Below are 17311 nucleotides of genomic sequence, written 5' to 3'. Positions count from 1 at the left end.
ACTGAATCGATTGATACGCTTGAAACCCAAATTTAAGTATATTTAGGGGTCGCACACTTTTGTCACCAAAACTCGTTACACAGAGAAGGGGGCACATCCTTCTTTGGTGCGCTTGGGCAGCGCCTTCCGGTTGAGTTCCACGACTCGCAGGCCATCGTTGTTAGGGCCCTGCCGCCCTCAATAGACCGTTGCAGAGCCCTCAGATGCCAGCATAGCCCCCGCAGCGTGGTTGTGTTGGGGCCCTCAGAGGCCGGCGCTGGGCCGCCTGAAGCCAAATGAGCCCTCAGACTTGAGTTGGGTCTAGGGCCATCACGAGGGCCCTCAGAGACCGTCGTAGAGACCCTCAGGGGCCAGTGGGGCCCCTGGAGTCCTGTGGGACCCTCAGCGGTCGTCATGAGGGCCCTTAGTGGTCGTTATAGGGCCCCAGGGGACAGAGTTCGTCGTGAGAGCCCACATAGATCATCGTAAGGACCCTCAGAGGCCGTCATAGGGGCCCTCAGAGGCCAGCGTGGCCCCTGGAGTCTCTGTGGGACCCTCAGCGGTCGTCACGAGGGCCCTTAGTGGCCGTTGTAGGGCCCCAGGGGACAAAGCCCTCAGGTGGGAGCCCTCAGAGATCGTCATAAAAGGGCCCTCTGAGGCCGTCGTGGGGGCCCTCAGATGCCGTGTGGAGCACCAAACGCGGCTCGGGACACTTCTAGCCGGTGTGGAGGCCCCGACTAGCATGGGGCGCTCCTGACCATAAATAGACACCCCGGATGATTCCACATCAGTGTTCGTTTCCCGATCACTGGTTTTCAGGAGAAAATGTATTGGATGGTGCGACGGGCCCCTTGTATGGATTTTGGGGGTGCAAAAAAGATATGTTTGCACCCCCATGTTTTTCGATGAGGGTGCAGCTGCACCTCCTGCACCCCCTATTCCGCCGCCACTGCCTGGCTTTCTCAACCAAATCAGTTCGCAGGAAGACTACTCATGTTACGGCCAGAAACAGAATCAGAGATGAAAAGTCGCAGAAATGTGCGACCTCTAAACATCATCAGAATGAAGTGAAATTTTACACAGAAACTTGTGAGCAGATGACATTTGAGGGGAACATCGATATGACTCGCAATATGGCACTTTGAAAATGTGAAACACCCTAATGGCGGGGGTCGGGCCCGACAAGGACAGGGTCGGATCAGAGTGGTCAGGACCTTCACACTTTCCTGCATTGCATTACAAACGTCCGCACTCGCAGTCATCACAGTGACTCTGAACAAAATCCGATAGAGGCAACACTTCCATAAGCCATACCGCTCCATAGAAGAACCATTTTCAACAATCAAAATTAGAATAACGTCCCGATAAGATTACAATGAAATATGAATAGTCAAATCACCCCAGCTGGAATTATAATAGCTGCAGTGAGCAGCTCATCATTCATTCTGACTTTACCCCTCTCCATGTCTGTCGTTAATTCCTTGTGTTTCGGCTTCCTCTCTTTTCATCAGCCTTTCGTCTATCAAGTCCCAGATCGTTCCATCCTGTCTCAATCCACCTTCACATCTCTCTACATCACCTCTCCGCTCTGTCTAGCTCTGTCTCTCCTCACCGTCGCTGTGATAATTCAGACTCACCGGCGCGCCGTAGCCGCGCTGTCCCTTGTCGATCACCTCCGGCGCCATGTACTGCAGCGTGCCGGTAAACGTCTCGGCCGTGGGACACAGGCCGGCCAGCCGCTTACTGGTGCCGAAGTCGGAGATCTTCACCATGCCGCTGTACGTGTTCACCAATACGTTGTCGCCTGTGGGGAGGTGGGGTTTGATGTTAGTTAGAGGTAAGGTGAGGCTTTAGAGGTAAGGTGAGACAGGCGAAAAATTAACATTCATATCTCGGAAAGTTTGGTCTGTTACAGTCGGTAACGCATCGTTTTATTAATTAGAAGAAAGTCATTTCGCTCTACACTTACGAATAAATGACACATTTAATCATGATGAGGCATGCAAGCCAACCAAGGTGAGCCAAGTATGATTACAGATGAGGACAGCTGACAGCTGTACAAAGCAGCACACAGTGAAAAGTCTTATGGCCGGCGCACAGCCCCCTGAGCAATGAGCATTGAGCGGCGACCAAGACCAGCGCTGAGCCTTCAAAACAATGAGAGGTCACCCTGACCCGGCCGCCGACCGTCCGCGCGTCCCACCTTTGATGTCGCGGTGCACAATTTTCTGGTCATGCAGGTACTTGACGCCCTCGAGGATCTGCTTTGTGTAGAAGGCGATGGTGGCCTCGTTCTTCAGCGGACCCCACTTGAGCTTCAGCATTGCTGACAGACTGCCTCCCGGCACCTGGAAGAGGTACACACCGTCAGTATCGGTTCAGCGAAGAGATACTATCGATAAGTCATTATTAGGTTCTAATAGATATCACAAAGAAACCCAGCCAGCTTTGATCCTAAGAGCACAATGTCATTCAATGCCCCACAAGATGCCATATTTTCCTCGTACGCACTTCTTCCATGAAGATTTTGAAGAATCCGTCCGACGAGACAGATCCGAGGTATTGCACAATGTTCCTGTGGCGCAGCTGCTTGTGCAGGTTGATCTCTTCGTGCAGAGGTTGCACGTCACTGGGGGAGGGGACGGTGGTGTCAGGTCACTGTGCGCTCAGTCACAAGCGATGGAATCAACCATCATCGCGGTCATCAGGAACATTAGCGAAATCAAGAGCAACTTATATTCTACAATGTAACTTATTGCATACAAAAAAAAAAATGACTAGAAATCGTTAGCCACAAGTCACAACTCTGTACCTCCCTAGCTGCAGTCCAAGCGTCATACACACTATCAAAGCTCGATGAGAATACCGAGGAAGCCCTCCGCGTCTCAACCGTACTTGTCACTTATATCAGGTTCCATACCCAGCACTGATCAGTGATCACCCAAGGCACCGTTCCATGCTTCTATCCTCAGGATACGGAAATCCTTCTCCTCCACGCCGCAACCCCCCCTCCGGGCTGGACAGGCAACTTTATCTCATGCGGGCTGCTCCCTTGGAGCGGCACCGCTGCTCCCGAGGGAGCGCACCCCGTAGCCGGGTGCAGTGAGTGCCTTGGGGCTGGGTGGCCTGTCCTCTGGACGGGCTCAGCCCCGGCGACTCACTAGGGTGCCTGCCCAGACCAATGTCTCCCCCTAATTCCTATCATCCTCCGGCTCTGAAATAGTCTAATTGGACCGAAAGGGCCTAACCCAACAAAACAAACAAATCACCCAAGGCTCCCCTCCAACAATGCTCAAGTGTTTGCCAAAGGTCCCCTCTCCTAACACTGGCCGCTGCATTCGCCACTCACCCGAGGTTCTTCTCGGGGATCTCCTTGACGGCGATGCGGACCTGGGTGGTGAGGTCGCGCGCCGCGTACACCACGCCGTAGGTACCCTTTCCGAGCACGATACGGTGACCGACCTCGTCCACCTCGTACTCAAACTGAGGAACGGGGGGGGGGGGGGGTCAGAGGAGGGTCGCCAGTCAACTATCAACAGACGCTGTCAATGAGATCAGGTTTAAGGGGTTTAGAGCTACCCCACCAGTTCAGAAAACAGAGAACTTCGAGGAGTGATGTTGCAATAATTGGCACTGGTAGGGGCGATGACAGGGCGACGACGGAATCATGAGTGTGAACAGGAAGTAACAGCACTTAGCCTGGTTATCATACTCGTAATTCAAAACGTGTCGGGACAAATCAGGACCAGAAAGCCCCGCACTTGACGATAGGGCAAAAGTAATGCCGTTTGTACACAAGAGGCCTAACACTAACCCTAACACAGCCAAACGCTATCGACAGACATCAATATCATCGTTGTGGGGTAAAGTCCCTTCACAGAGCGACGCCAGCGCAATCACCTGTCTGATCCCTGAACCCACACCCTATCTAGCATGCAAGCTGAATGCACCTAAAATGAATGTAAACGTAACGCAAGGCATGGGTAACACACGGTGCTGAGGACGTTGCGTCGCGGCAGCCATTTACTCGTACAGCATTAAGCCTCACTCTCATACACGACACAGTTCGAAACAATGCCCGCGACCGCACCACTCCTTTCTTCTCCCTTCAAGACAAGACGGTGCCCAGTTCCCATTTCCCATGGGACTCTCTCCCTCTCCCTACTCTCTCCCTCCCACTACACGCCGAGACACTACAGCGCCACGCATCAGTACGTTACCTGTGGCGCGGTGCCGAGCGAGCAGTCGTTGCCCAGGTCGTGCACCATGCCCTCCATGTCGGCCGTCATCTGTAGCACCAGGTCGTAGAAACGCTGCCGCAGAGTCGCCGACGGGAAGAACATCTGGAAGTCGTCAGAGTTCTGGTGCACGTACAGGAACACGCACCGGTCGTCCCGTTTGTACTGGCTGTGGAACAAGATGGAACAGGGTGTGAGCGGAACGGCGGTGGGCAGCTGAAGAGAGGGATACGGCTGACAATGGGGACGCCGTCATAGAATTGTTAACTGTCTTATAAAAGCTGGTGGTGACTGGTGACTTGTCGACTGTCGCCCAGTGAGCGATTACTCAAAGTTTTGCCAAAATGTGAGCATGGGTACAGTGACTGAAAGTTGTAGAGCACATCGACACCTTTTTTTAAACCCCACATCTGCTCTCCCGTGAATTTCCGGGAGGCACGAAAGATCTCCTTTTAAAAGTGTCCAATCGTCCGATCCTGATCAAATATGTGTGTTCGTAAGCCTGTTCTGGTATTGCTTTATCTGCCAAGACAGACAAATTTGAGAAAAATCGAGTTATTGTACCTTTTTTGAAGGTCTCTAACCAACTTGTCTGAAATTCACCGGAGGACAAATGTGGGGTTTAAAAAAAAGGTGTCGATATATCAAGATTCATGACGTAGGGGCAATCAGAGATATACAGAGGGAAGAAAGGCTCGGAATAACTATCTTTGAATGTCGTCAGTGCCAGTAAAACTGGAGCCACTTTGGAGGCACTTTCATCATGTCAGGCCGATTTGAGCGTGACAACCCGTACGTGAACAGTAGCTATCGTTAGCTACTGTAGACCATTTACAGACTCGACAAAACGATCTGCACGAAACGGTCGCTACAAACGGTGAGCAAAAGATGGTCACGAAACGAATTTAATGATCAGACCCGTGCCCAAGTAGCCAATTAAAATCAAACCAGAACTAAAAGGCATAAAATGCTTCCATTAGCCGCTTTGTTGGCGTGCTTCCAAACCATCGCCGCAGTTAGCTTTTACAGTTTGGCCACAGCATGTCAAGCACAAAGCACAACTGTCCCAAACCGACTGTGACCATGTCATGTCCCAGCACAGTCATTACCCTCTACTCTTCGTATTCTCACCTGATGCTTTTGATGTTGGTGGCCTCGAGCACCCACTCGTGCACCCGGCGGCACTTGCCCTTGAGGCTGTCCAGACAGAGGTTGGAGATGTGCATCGACGACGTCTCGGCGTCCAGGTTCATCACCACGTAGCTGGGCATGTACTCCTTGGTGGGCTCCAGCACCAGCACCTGAGCCAGGAGGACATGGAACAGTCAGGGGCGGCGGAGGCCGAAAAACGGTAGCAGTCGAATATCAAGGTGCCCTGTGTTCAAAGGACAGCCTGTGGCAAGCGCAGCCTTCGCGACTTTACTACATTATTGTGATTATACTCGTTCGCAATTACAACTTATCGAAGCCGTGTGACCAGCACGGAGCGAGTTTTGACAACAAAACAATATATTGAAGCATAGACTTCTGCATACAGAGGCCTATCATTGAAGAGCAGGTTACCGAGGATAACTCTTCAATTGATCCAGCCCAGCCCAAATACCACTACGACAGTCAAATCATTCATCATGATAACAACATCTCAAACATCAACACTTTAGGCTCATCTGATAGCATCCAGATCACGCCTATAGCAATAGATCCCGCTCCGAAATCAGCCCTGTCAAAACACCCCCGGGCACTCCCGTCCCCACCACAACAGTCGGCGCCGCTGGCGCTGATGGTATGGCGATAATGGCTGCATACCGATCAACACCACGCTGTACCCTGGTCCACTCCGCACTGAACATTACGTCATTGGAAACATGGCACCGGTCTGTTCTGAGAAACAGTCACCCGGCGCTGCCCCAGCCGCCAGCCACGTCACAGCCCGTCCGGACGAGGCAGGGATGACGCTGTTCGGACACCAATGGATGACACCAGTGGCTGGGCTTCTAAAGGTGCCAGTTTCTATATGTTTTCCTATCATGCAGATGGATCTGATGTTTCGTATTTTAGAGCGCCGTGAATTGCCGCGGTGCAAAAGCATCCCAACAATGTCTCGACCAGTTTCTGAGAGTGAGAGTCCAGGCATATCACGTTGGAAACGTACAAGTGCGCAGATCAACTATGGCTCAGGAAAACACTGCATGAATAATTACAGCCAGTGCGCATCATCCGTTCTGGAACCAGCAGGGGTACTAGCTTGTCTGAGAGATGCAGCCGTGAAACGCAGTCGAGTAACGTCATGACTGATTACACTTTCTCAAATAAATCTTTATCTTCGTACCCAGAAGGCTGACTGTGAGCTGGGATTGGCGTTACTGGCAATGAGTGCAGGATAGTAGTGTGGTATTAGCTATCTACCAGTATAGCGCCTTTTGGGGCGACTAACGGAGCGAGCGAGGGGGTGAGTCTTGCACGTGCGAAATTTCGAGGGGGTACCTCCAACTGACTTGTGCACGGCACCCTACTGACCGGTTTCTAGCGATGTGCCAAATTTGAGCACAATCGGCCCAGCCGTTCTCGAGATCTGGGAGCGGCACCCTGCACGTGCGCACGTGCAAAATGGGTCCCAACTGACTTTTGCACGGCACCCTACTAACTGGTCCCTAACCGTGTACCAAATTTGAGCGCAATCGGTCGAGCCGTTCACGAGATCTGGAAACGACCCCTGCACGTGCGCACGTGCAGCAGCACCCCAACTCTGGCACATGGATATGCAGTGCCTAGTGGGTGCCTACCTACATGCCAACTTTCAGCGCGATCGGCCAAGTAATTACCGAGATATTGCAACAATTACAAAACTGACACCTCTTCGTTTTGCACGTGGCACGTGCATAAGGGGTCACCCAAATGCATCGGGAATAGTCCAATACTTGGTAGAAGGAATGAAGCTACCCTACAAAAATTACCCCGTGTAAATCGGTCAAGTGGTTGCTGAGATATAAGCCTCGCAAAAGCGTCCGCACGGCCGGCCGGCCGGCCGGCCGGCCGGCCGCTCATACTCAGAAATTTCCGTTAATCTAAGGAAAGACTACGCTCGCTTCGCTCGCTCCGTAACCAAACGGCAATCCAACTGGCGATTTGTTCATGTTTGCTGTCTCCTAAAGAGTAATTAATCCTTCCGATTTGCCGTTCCCGAAATACGGGCGAATATAGCACAAATCTCACCGGGAATCGAATGGTGATGGCGGCCGCCTCTTCTTGGATGCCCTCGGAGAAGTAGTCCATCCAGAAGTTGAACACCTCCATCTCAGGGATTTTCTCACTCTCCTCGGAATGTTTCCGAAACTTCTGAATCAGCGTTATGTTACCTATCGTGGATTTTAGGTACCTGAAACAAGACAGCGACTCAGGGGAAGAACATCCCATACTGATCCCGCCGGATGCGCCTACATCTCAAACCGCGATACATACCAAATGCGACAGCTACACTTTTACAGAATGTATGACACGTTGAGGGCGTGCAATTTCCCTAACTAGGCAGCTGACACATAACACTCACCGGAATACACACAAAGAGAAACCCCACATTTGTAGACATTATCTTTGACGCCTTTCCTTCGTCATATAGATAACAAACTCCATTCGTCTGTTGCGGGAACCCGTGACCCACAACAATGACATGACAGTCGCCGACTCACGCGATCCAACTATACTCTAGATTCTCTGCAGTGCAATCTGCGCGACACTGCCCCAAAGGGCGGGGGTACATACCGCCCTCACTCACCAATTGGGGGACTTGAGCTTGAACATGCTCTCAGCTGCCTGGATGGCTTTGGAGTAGTTCTCGGCCAGCACACTGATCTCGAAGAAGGTGGCAATGTCCCAGTAGTCCTGCAGGGTCGACAAGCTGCCCTTCTTGCCGATCAGGTTGTTGAGCGTCATGCCTACGGGGGGGGGGGATGTCGAATGTCATTGTGGAGCCGGGGAGCTATGTCTTTACATGGTGTATAAGTGACGAACAAAGGCAGGAGACGGCGGGCGGAAAGGTCGTAGCTGTGGACAAGGACAGATTAAAATATACCGTGGTGGCTTTGTCCCGTTCGTGTCACAAATCATATCTTTATAACAAAATGCAAGGGATTGCAGACAATAAAACTCGACTTAATAGTATTATAAGCGAGACATGGGTAGCATGCTGTGGGCCATTCTGAAAACATGTCGGGTATTACCTAACCACCCTGGCGGTGGACGCTACCCGCAGTAACGATGAGCGTGATTACCTGGCTGGGCTGGGGTCGGGCGGCGTCAGGAAGGGCAGTAAGGACCGGTTGTCGGAGTGGACGGCTCCGGGCTCAGTGCTCAAACATCCTATCACCAGGGCACAGGTCCTGGAGACGCATCGTGTTATTAGTTATTACACTAGAGTCGAACAGTGAGCTGGCTCACACATATGCTTAACTTCAGCTTTACAGTTTAATAAGACTGAAGCTTGGCTTACACTAAGTCTTACACTTAGCTAAGACTGAAGCCTCAGTCCCAGTCTTCAGAATCAGCCATAGCCTCTACGCACGTCATCACCATCCCTCAGTCCTTGCATATCATAGACACAAACATAAAACACACACCGACACAGAGAACAGACACAGACACACACAGAGCAGACACAGACAAAGATACAGACACCGGCAAATCCCCAGACGGCGTCGGCGGTAGGACATGAATCAGGCCGGCCGCTCACGTAACAGAGGACATTTCCGTTTCATTACACTGGCCGGCCGAGCCTGTTCTCACGAGTGGCGGCTTTGATCGGGGCGGATAGCGCGGCGCCGGCGGCCGGCCACCTCAGCGCGCCCGGCCACCGCCGCCGCCGCCGCGCGTCACCGGCCACCTGCGACGGATGGGCGGACGGCGGGTCGGCGGAGCTCGGGAGCTTCCTTCCGACGGAGAGGCGTGGCTTGACTGAGATCTATGCCGTGTGGCCTCACTTGTATTGCCGTCTGTACTGCGTGGTTCCAGCAGCGTTCTGTTTGTAATATCGACACCTTTTTTTAAACCCCACATATGCTCTCCCGTGAATTTCCGGGAGGCACGAAAGATCTCCTTTTAAAAGTGTCCAATCGTCCAATCCTGATCAAATATGTGTGTTCGTAGGCCTGTTCTGGTATTGCTTTATCTGCCAAGACAGACAAACTTGAGAAAAATCGAGTGATTGTACCTTTTTTGAAGGTCTCTAACCAACTTGTCTGAAATTCACCGGAGAACAAATGTGGGGTTTAAAAAAAAGGTGTCGATATGTGGTATGAGTTTTACTCAGGTCTGGCAGCGTTTAGTTTTGACTGTACCACTGTTGTACCCCTTGGCCTCAGCTGTATTGCGGTCTATGCCGTGGGACCACAGCTGGAGCGATTTGGCTCGACATTCTTTGCTTTCACCGCGCCTTTCCTGGCTTTCCGTTTTATTCTAGTCATCCAGGCCCCACCTTTGTGTCTCATTCTAAAACAATTGCAGGTGCCCTGTCTTTCACAAGGCATTCTTAACATACACCTGACCATTGCCACCTGCCACTACGCCACCGCATTACGACCCTTTCTGCACCTCTCCCCACCCTCCCCGCTCGGCCTCCCGCTGAGACTCACCGATCTGCTGCAGCTCGCGGCTCTTGGAGAACTCGTTCCCGGCCACCACAAGCAGGGTGGCCAGGTTGACGCCGGCGTACTCGTTGGGCTGCACCTCGAAGCCCTTGCGGTACCAGTGGATGGCCTTCTCCAGGCTCTCAGAGTCGGTGTGGCCAGACTCGACGAAGATGTCTTTGTAGATGCGGCCGCAGAGACAGAGCATGTCGGGCACGTGGTTTTCGGTGCGCTCCAGGGCCTCGTGGATCACCTTCAGCGCCCGGTCGCGGTCGTTCTCGCCCTTCCGTCTGCGGCAGACATGAGAGAAACGTCATATCAGCCGAGAATGTCAATAACTGTTACGGAAACCCACCGCCGCACTTGCGGTAGACTCGCAAACAACCACAGAACTCCATGGGACAATCAGCCACACTCAGTCACTTCAGTCAGCCAAAGCCAATCACAGTCAGCCACAGCCAGCCACATTGACACCAGGTCAAAAGCCCGAAATGTCATTGTCAATGACCTAGAGACGGGTCCATCACCCAGCTCTGGCCCGAGTACCAACACATCACAGCCCCCCCCCCCCTTCCCCTGGGAGCACCACCATCAACAGACGGAGGGATAGAAGGAAGCACTTAGCATACCGAGACAGAGAATCACCGGTCAAAGAACCATCCTCCGTTCATCATGGGAAGAAGAGACCGCCCCCACGAGTCACTTCAACTAACTCAGAGCACGGGGAGCAACCACACGTGCAATGACGTCATCCAACAAACGGCGCCACAAACGGCCACAGACTTACCAGCTGTGCGGTGTCACTTACTGAGCAGACAAATCACAACAAACTTACATGATGTTAACTAACACAGCTGAGTAAACATGCCGCTGTGCTTCTCTAATCTTACAACAAAAATAACGAACGCTGTCTGATGACTCATACACATCATTGAGTCGTGGGAAACTTGAAAAGTTGAGCGCAATTAGCTGAATAAGAGGCAATATGGAGGCTCAGACTCTCCCATAAACCCATAAACCCATAAACCTCACCCATTTCAAGTTAAATGTGCTCCTGGTCCTACCAAGCTAAAACCCCTCCCATTTCCTCACATTTTCCAAGTGACTCGAAACACACCGACTCCAGTGCTACAACAGTTACCGCAGCGTTACACAGACACGCTGGGCACGCACCTGGACAGGGCGAAGGCGAACAGATGTCGGATGGCCACGGGCGACGTGTACTTCTTGTGGTTGGGCAGCGTCATCAGGTCGTCGACCAGCTTCACCATGGCGTCGTAGTCCTGCCGACCGAGACACACACTGCGGTCAGGGACTGACGTGCTAGAGAGGGTTTCAGTCACTGTAGTGAGGGACTGAGAGTAAGATGCATCAATGACAAGGGAAGGGAAGACACATCAATGCGGCCAGGGCCTCAAAGATCAGTCTGTCTCAGCCTTTGGTTCACCACCTTGCAAGGTACACCACTAGCACGCCATGACAGATGTCTGCAAACATCCAGTCACAGACGGCCATGATGTCACTACTCCAAGACTCACGGAGCCAAGCGCTAAGGCGGTATTAATGAGTTGACATAGCAGCCCAAAACGCTAAGCACACAGACAGCTCCGCCCAAGGTGCAATGCTCGATTAGATAGCTGACAGTCATGCCTGCACCGGAACAAACACAGCTATCGCCCCACCCCCGCTTGAGACTTGAGCCTGTCTGTGCACACCCACAATTCAGGCGCCCCGATCACAGTGCACACTGCACAACTTCCGTGCATATCCACATTCCAGTTGCATCCCACCTCCCCTCCCCCATTCATGGCCAAATATTGAATAACCTGGCCCATGCGAACGTGGTTAGGCATTCGGCAGATATGGAGCAACACCAATAATTGTGCAACTATCATGGAACAAGTGAAAAATATATGAAACTCAAAAATGAGACATAGCATTCCATAAGGCGAAAATAATACCATCTAAAAACGTCGTCAATCATCCAGTGTACCTCGCAGCAGGCGCCTTGCCAATGGAAGCATTTACAGCGGCGGACTCACTGCAGCCAGGTGACGAAACAAATACCAAAAGCACATGACGTGCAGTCAAAACCAACGCCTATTTTTAAAATGAATGCTTCCTTCGACTGTCAAATAGGACTCGATATTACAGAGGAAGGCTACATGGAAATCAGCAAGCAAAAGCATATTCCAAGTCCACCCAAACTATAACCGGATATCTAACGCTCTTCGCGCTCCCCACATCGACTCCGACTCCGACTCCGTGTTCATTGCTCATGCACCGTGCAATGCCTACAGCGGAACGCATGCTGGCAAAATACGTGCGGCAAACAAAACCGAATAAAACGAATAGAGAATGGTATGCCATACCAGCGACAGTTAACACGCAGCATTCCATCCCCTGTTTCCCTCCAAACTTGCCAGACATCCGAGGCAGCCAGACGAAAAGACCAGAGGTTAGCAATCGTCTTCATACAGACCGTGCTATTCGACGGAGGGGCTAGACGGCAGCCCGAAACGGGAGGTACGAACACTAACATGTCTCGACGCCCCGGGGATCGGCTCCGCGAATACCACACCATAACCGGATGGGTTATGACGCGATGGCCAAACGGACATCACGAGGGGGACGGATCCGTGAGGACCGTGCCGTGCCTCGTTTGGCAGACGGGCTCATAACACACGGCCGTGGCCCGTATCACGGACGAACCTACGCCCCACGGGTGGACAACTCCACCACGCCGTAACCCATGCACCGGACGCCGACTGCTGATGTCATGATGACCTTATCCGGCGGCTGGCTTATCGTCGGCGGCAGCTCGGAAAGTAGCCCCCCCCCCCCCCCTCCTCATGACACCAGACGGCTCTCAGCGGCCTCCTCCATCCGCGGGCGTTTGAGCCGGCTGTATCAGAGGAATGAGTCGGCGCCGTGGCGGCTCCATGGCGGCTCCATGGCGGCTCCGACCGGACGGCCGAGGCGCCGCGGTATGCGCACTGAGGTGTTTTCCGGGAAACGGCAGTGTCGTGGTTAGATACGGAGTTCGCCGAACACTAATGCGAAGTCATTCCGGCGGCGTTAGAGGAGAGAAGGCTAGCCGGAGATCTTATAAGCAAAGGGTAGGAGGCCGAGAGGCGACCAGAATGGGCGAGAAAACGAGGACTTCTATACGGGAATAAAGTTGCTGCGGCTGGCGGATGACATAAGGACGGTATAAAACTAAGGCAATACGTAGTACATACCTAATGCCTATCGAGTACCGATGTAAATATTTGGTATAGTTCTCATAGATTTGCACAAGGTCAGTGAAGACTTAACGCTAGATCCATGTGGTACGGTGAATACCTTAGTTGAATATTCACTTTGTTCTACATGGGAAAACTAGCAATGACTGGTAACCACATACTGTTGCTTGATCAAACAATTGCCGGCTATTTCCTGGACGAGAAGTCGATGCCAGGAAGTGACGTATAGTGGTCTACAATACATTAGATCTAAATGAAGCCGATATACCCACCAGCTACATATATACAGTGCCGCTATCAATCAGTAATTGTCCGCCGGTCGACAGACACTCGGTTATCAGTGCGATGCGCCGCTACCATCCCTCCAGCCCAATGTCACACCTATTGAGCGCGAACACCGTCGGAGCGGCGGGAGGTGGCACTAGCTGGTATTTTCAGTATGGTACGATCGTCTGTCGCTAGCCGGGGCAGTGGGGCCGGCCGGCTGATGAACCGACCGGCCACTACCACCCCCAGCAGCGCTGCTGTTCCTCCGAGAACGCCGGCACGGCGCACGGCCACGCGCCGGCCGGGGTAAGACGGAGGTACGGAGGTGCACTAAGACGCCGGCAATCGGATCAGGCGAGCCCGTCTCCATCCGTGCGGCGAGCCTCGGCTAACAGGCATTCCAGAGTGGTGGGTCACGATCACGGACGCGTCACGGTACTGACGGCGAGCCGGTCACAGCCTAACACGAACCAGGGGTCCGGCCCTCGGCGCATCGGGCTGTGCTAAATAAACAACGCTGAGCTATCCGTATAGAGTGACTATGGACTTCAGGAGCGTCTATATACTGAAAAACGCCATGAACCTTGCAGCTAACGGCACCAGCATCCACCCAAAAACGAGTTCGGTTGCTAATTCGTCGCTGAGTGATCCCCAATAAACTGGCATTTTTCACTAAATAAAGCGCCTTTTAATTGGACAACAGCCGTGTAGCCCAGCGGAGCCTTGACTGGCGGGCTACAGCAGACGCTGGTGGGGAATTCATGGCGCTCCAGCCCGGCTGCAAACAAGGGAAATTCATTTGCCGACATGGATGACGAAATGGCTGCGGTCTAAATCCACCCCGTTCTACGAGTCAGCATTTTATCATGCAGCTGTTTAGCCTTCACTGGTGCTTCAAGTGCAGCACGAAACGAGAACGCCAGCAGGGCAGGGTACAAAATAGCGTCATTTACCGACACCGAATACCAGTTGTTGTTTCTGTGACTGCTTGGTTTTGCGATGTGAAGCCTCTCAAAGACGACACTATGGCTATGGTATGGTACGACACAGGCCAGGATTAGTCATCTGCTGATGCGGAGAACACTGGATTGATTGCCATCTGCAATCACGGTCACACTGCATGACAACTGCGCAGCGCTTGGTCAACAAACTACGTACCTACTGTAGTATAACTCTTGATGATTCAATAGACCCAGACGTATAAGGTTCGGTCAGATAATTTACAAACTCCTCAGCATCATAACCGGTCATCGCGTTCCTCAGGCACAAACCCACTCATCATCTCTCATACCACAACAGCCCACCAACCACCCACACACCCATCCACATCCTACCGACCACGGGACCACCACCAGACCACCACCCACCTGAATCTCGCGGAAGGAGAGCAGCATACTGAGCACCACGTCCGCCGACAGGATGTTGGGGTCGTCCAGCCGGCGACGCATGTTGTTGAGCGCCTTGCTCATATCCTGCGGGCTCACGGTCTCCCGCGTCTTCCGCAGGTCGGCCAGGAACTTCTCCTTCATGTGAACCCTGGAGGAGAGGGGGTGAGAGCGTCAACATGTGAGCCAGTGACGTCGGAATAGCACCCAGTGACGTTAATATCCAGTGGGACAGCCAGCATCTGTAGAGGAGTGGCCGGCGGACGCGCACGCCAGTCCCAACAAACGAGATGACACGGCTTAGCGGTGCCACGACCGAAAGAAAGCGCGACAGAAATCACGCCCCGCCGTGTTAGCAGGTGGCGACGCGAACCAGCGGCCCAGGTGGCCAGTGACGCGCAGTCGTGACGTGCAAGATGTGACGCTTACGGGGTGACGCACAACTTAGGGGTGACGCAAAGGTTATCTTCTCCCATCCCTCCCTGTCCTGCATCGCCCTATTCTATCAGCACAGCTGTCGCTAGTCGAGCGGTGGGACCGGCCGGCTGGTGGACCGACCGACCACTGCCACCCACAGCAGCGCTGCTGTTCCTCCGAGAACGCCGGCACGGCGCACGGCCACGCGCCGGCCGGGGTAAGACGGAGGATGGCTTGGTCCGGTTAGATCGTTCGGGATACTGACTGATCATATCGGATACAGCTATGAGCTGTTTCACGCGTGCGCAATGCGCATTGGGATTGGAGATAAAGATCAAGTAAGAACATTTTCATCTACTCCCTCACTCTTTCCCTTGAATTTCCGTTTGTCGCACCAGCTGTTTAAAAAAAAAAAAAACATTGCAGTTATATTATCAGTTTCATTCTCGACGGAATCCACGCCAAATTACGAGAAATCCCCGCCGCGTCCATCCGTCTCAGTTTTAGGATATGCTAGGGCATGGGGCGTTGCTGTCTTACTTGGCCTGGATCTCGACATCCTGCAGGTGCCTGGTGAGCCGGATCGAGAGCTGCTCGCGCGTCTCGAACGTCTCCTCGTTGGTGAGCGGCGAGTAGTCTGTGACACAGCACTGGCCCTGCTCGTTGGTACGGTACGAGATGAAACCGTAGTTCTTGCAGGACGCCTGTAGGTAAAGATGAAACGTTAGCGGTGTAGATCTTGCATCTTGCCTGAATGGGAGACGTGGAGATGTGGATTGAAACTAGGAAGTCATCTAGGGGTCCTGTGATGTTTGGATGAGTCACTGGCAGTCTCCAGCCGGTTCCGTTGATACGGAGACTACACAAAAGGTCGCAACCTCTCATGACGTAGGTAGAAAACATACACAATCACGTCACCACACTGGTTTAGGCGGTAGAAGCACTCAGTCGCCACTAGTGTCGCCACAAGCCAAAGTGCGGCAAATACCAAAAATATATCGAAGTGGAGTGTGAGCTGAACCCAATGACACGGATGTTTCAGGCCGCAGTGGTCCCACCAGACATGACATTGTAGTTCAGATGAATCAGGGACTGCGATACCGGGCGGCGGAAGACAGGCGCCTACGGGACAGGATGTGGCGGCCGCTGGATGGACGGGCGGAGGAAACGGACGGCCGCGGAACCACTAGGCGATTCTGATGAAATGCTGCATGTTGGTCAGGGCCGAGAGCAGACACAGACAGTCACAGCTTAGCAATCTGCGTAGGTCCACAGCGACGAATACCCCGACAATCGAAATACACCAGCACTGACACAAGCACAAACACAAACACAACGAACCGTCACACATAGACACAAACTCTCGACCGCGCGGATACTATGCGTGACTACACGCTGACCCATCAGACCCACCCCACCCACCGCTTCCCTAGCTAGTCGCTACTCACCTTGAGCGGCGCTGTGATCTCCGTGTTGTAGTCGAGCGTCAGCAGGATGTTGCCCTTCATGCCGAAGCTCTCGCGCACACCCAGGTGGTAGAACAGCGAGCTCTGCTGCATCTGCACAGTCAGGTCGACCAGCGCCACGTCTGCGTTGTAGAAGCTGTCCAGGACATTGGTCTCACCAAAGTCCAGCTTCTCAAACTGAGGGAGAGAGGGAGGTGACGGTTAGATATGCATGGTGATCAAAGCGGCAGAGGGGTCACTTTAACAGGGAGACTGAGCAAGGGTGCAAACGCGGGGTTGGGGCGGGACTGAAACGCTGACAGTGAAGAGATAAATAATTTACGCATCTGAAAGAGCATGTAGCGCCACTGCCAATCCGCTGCAAGGATGGCTGCTATGAGAAGTAAGCATTCATCGAACGTAAGATAAGAACACTTTCGGTCGGTCCAAGCCACGAGAGCTAACCGAACCCTCTTCCCTCTTGGTCAGCCGAGGGCCGGGAGGGTCAGCCGAGGGCCGGGAGGGCCAGCCGTACCCTATCACCCCCGGCCGCCGTCCGTCCGTGACGGTCCGGGCGTGGCGGTCCCACGCTGAGCACCAGCACACGGACCAGTGACCGCATGACTCGCCGGCCGCAGAGGTCAACCAGCCGGCTCGTGAGTGGCGCGTCACACGGGAAAACCCATTCATAAGCGGCAGTCAGCCGCCGGCCGGCCG

General features: G+C 53.2%; 1 protein-coding gene across 5 annotated transcripts in view; it reads right to left on the bottom strand.

Moving 5' to 3' along the window:
- LOC122377626 (mitogen-activated protein kinase kinase kinase 15-like) overlaps window positions 1-17311 on the bottom strand; it is a 68864-nt gene that overhangs the window by 19825 nt on the left and 31728 nt on the right. For all 5 annotated transcript variants that reach the window (XM_043357888.1, XM_043357886.1, XM_043357890.1 and 2 more), the window contains 13 exons: window positions 16598-16792; window positions 15690-15853; window positions 14715-14883; window positions 11009-11118; window positions 9842-10125; window positions 7990-8149; window positions 7431-7593; window positions 5349-5518; window positions 4200-4386; window positions 3329-3462; window positions 2491-2608; window positions 2183-2327; window positions 1617-1783 (listed from right to left, as the gene is read on the bottom strand). In XM_043357888.1, the coding sequence (XP_043213823.1) occupies window positions 1617-1783; window positions 2183-2327; window positions 2491-2608; window positions 3329-3462; window positions 4200-4386; window positions 5349-5518; window positions 7431-7593; window positions 7990-8149; window positions 9842-10125; window positions 11009-11118; window positions 14715-14883; window positions 15690-15853; window positions 16598-16792 (2166 nt within the window). The remainder of the gene's footprint in view (window positions 1-1616; window positions 1784-2182; window positions 2328-2490; window positions 2609-3328; window positions 3463-4199; window positions 4387-5348; window positions 5519-7430; window positions 7594-7989; window positions 8150-9841; window positions 10126-11008; window positions 11119-14714; window positions 14884-15689; window positions 15854-16597; window positions 16793-17311) is intronic.

The sequence above is a fragment of the Amphibalanus amphitrite genome, unplaced genomic scaffold (genome assembly GCF_019059575.1).
Source record: "Amphibalanus amphitrite isolate SeventyFive unplaced genomic scaffold, NRLGWU_Aamphi_draft 000048F_arrow, whole genome shotgun sequence".
Taxonomy (NCBI): Eukaryota; Metazoa; Arthropoda; class Thecostraca; order Balanomorpha; family Balanidae; genus Amphibalanus; species Amphibalanus amphitrite.
The sequence above is the reverse complement of the archived record's forward strand: the minus strand, read 5'-3'. Positions and strand labels throughout refer to the sequence as shown.